Here is a 1,539-nt window from a genome sequence, read left to right on the forward strand (position 1 = left end):
ATGGATCAGGGAAATTATACCAGAGTGAAAGAATTTATTTTCCTGGGAATCACCCAGTCCCGAGAGCTAAGCTGGGTCTTATTTGTCTTTTTGTTTTTGGTGTACATGACGACTCTGATGGGAAACCTCCTCATCATGGTTACAGTTACCTGGGAATCTCGTCTTCACACGCCCATGTACTTCCTGCTCCGCAATCTGTCTGTTCTTGACATCTGCTTTTCTTCCATCACAGCTCCTAAGGTCCTGGTTGACCTCCTATCAGAGAGAAAGATCATCTCCTTCAATGGTTGTGTCACTCAAATGTTCTTCTTCCACCTTCTGGGGGGAGCAGATGTTTTTTCTCTCTCTGTGATGGCGTTTGATCGCTACATAGCCATATCAAGACCCCTCCACTATCTGACTATCATGAGTAAGGAACGATGCACTAGCCTGGTGGTGGCCTCCTGGGTTGGGGGCTTTGTCCACTCCATCGTGCAGATTTCCTTGCTGTTGCCCCTGCCCTTCTGTGGACCCAGTGTTCTTGACACTTTTTACTGTGACGTCCCCCAGGTGCTCAAACTCGCCTGCACTGACACCTCTGCACTTGAGCTCCTGATGATTTCCAATAATGGATTAGTCAGTTGGTTCATATTCTTCTTTCTCCTCATCTCTTACACAGTCATCCTCACGATGCTGCGGTCTCAGGCAGGGGAGGGCAGGAGGAAAGCCATCTCCACCTGCACCTCCCACATGACAGTGGTGACTCTGCACTTTGTGCCCTGCATCTACGTCTACGCCCGGCCCTTCACTGCCCTCCCCACGGATAAAGCCATTTCTGTCACCTTCACTGTCATCTCCCCTCTGCTCAATCCTGTGATCTACACCCTGAGAAATCAGGAAATGAAGTCAGCCATGAGGAAATTAAAAAAACGACTAGAGAGTTCAGAAAGGATTTAAATTCTTTGAGAGGGACTTCCCTGGTGGCACAGTGGTTAAGAATCTGCCTGCCAATGTAGGGGACACAGGTTCAATCCCTGGTCTGGGAAGATCCCACCTGCTGCACAGCAACTAAGCCTGTGCACCGCAACTACTGAGCCTGCACTCTAGAGCCCAAGAGCCACAACTACTAAGCCCACATGCTCTAGGGCTGGAGTGCCAGAACTACTGAGCCCACACACCGCAACTACTGTAGCCTGTATGCCTAGAGTCCATGCTTGTAAACAAGAGAAGCCACCACAACGAGAAGCCCACGCACAGCAACAAAACCAGCCCCCACCCGCCACAGCTAGAGAAAGCTGACACGCAGCAGCGAAGACCCAACACAGCCAAAAAATAAATAAAATTTTTAAAAAATAAAATTTTCATAAATAATAATAACAAAAGAGACAAATTCTATAAGAATGAGGTAATACCAAAGTTTAAAGATAAATATTAGGGACTTACCTGGCGGTTCAGGGGTTAAGCCTCCACATTTCCACTGCATGGGGCATGGGTTTGATCCCCAGTCAGGGAACTAAGATCCTGTATGGCCAAAAAATGAAAAAAATAAAGATAAATATT

General features: G+C 47.4%; 1 protein-coding gene across 1 annotated transcript; it reads left to right on the forward strand.

Annotated features, from left to right (window-relative positions):
* On the forward strand, positions 1 to 936 carry LOC130849485 (olfactory receptor 4D9). The gene has a single exon (XM_057728404.1). It carries the CDS (start codon positions 1 to 3, stop codon positions 934 to 936), a length of 936 nt encoding a protein of 311 aa, XP_057584387.1.
* Positions 937 to 1,539: the final 603 nt, after the last annotated feature.

Source organism: Hippopotamus amphibius, chromosome 3 (assembly GCF_030028045.1).
Source record: "Hippopotamus amphibius kiboko isolate mHipAmp2 chromosome 3, mHipAmp2.hap2, whole genome shotgun sequence".
NCBI classification, from domain to species: domain Eukaryota; kingdom Metazoa; phylum Chordata; class Mammalia; order Artiodactyla; family Hippopotamidae; genus Hippopotamus; species Hippopotamus amphibius.

Coding starts and splice junctions, on each gene's coding strand:
- LOC130849485 (XM_057728404.1), top strand. CDS start 1: ATGGATCAGGGAAATTATACCAGAGTGAAAGAATTTATTTTCCTGGGA.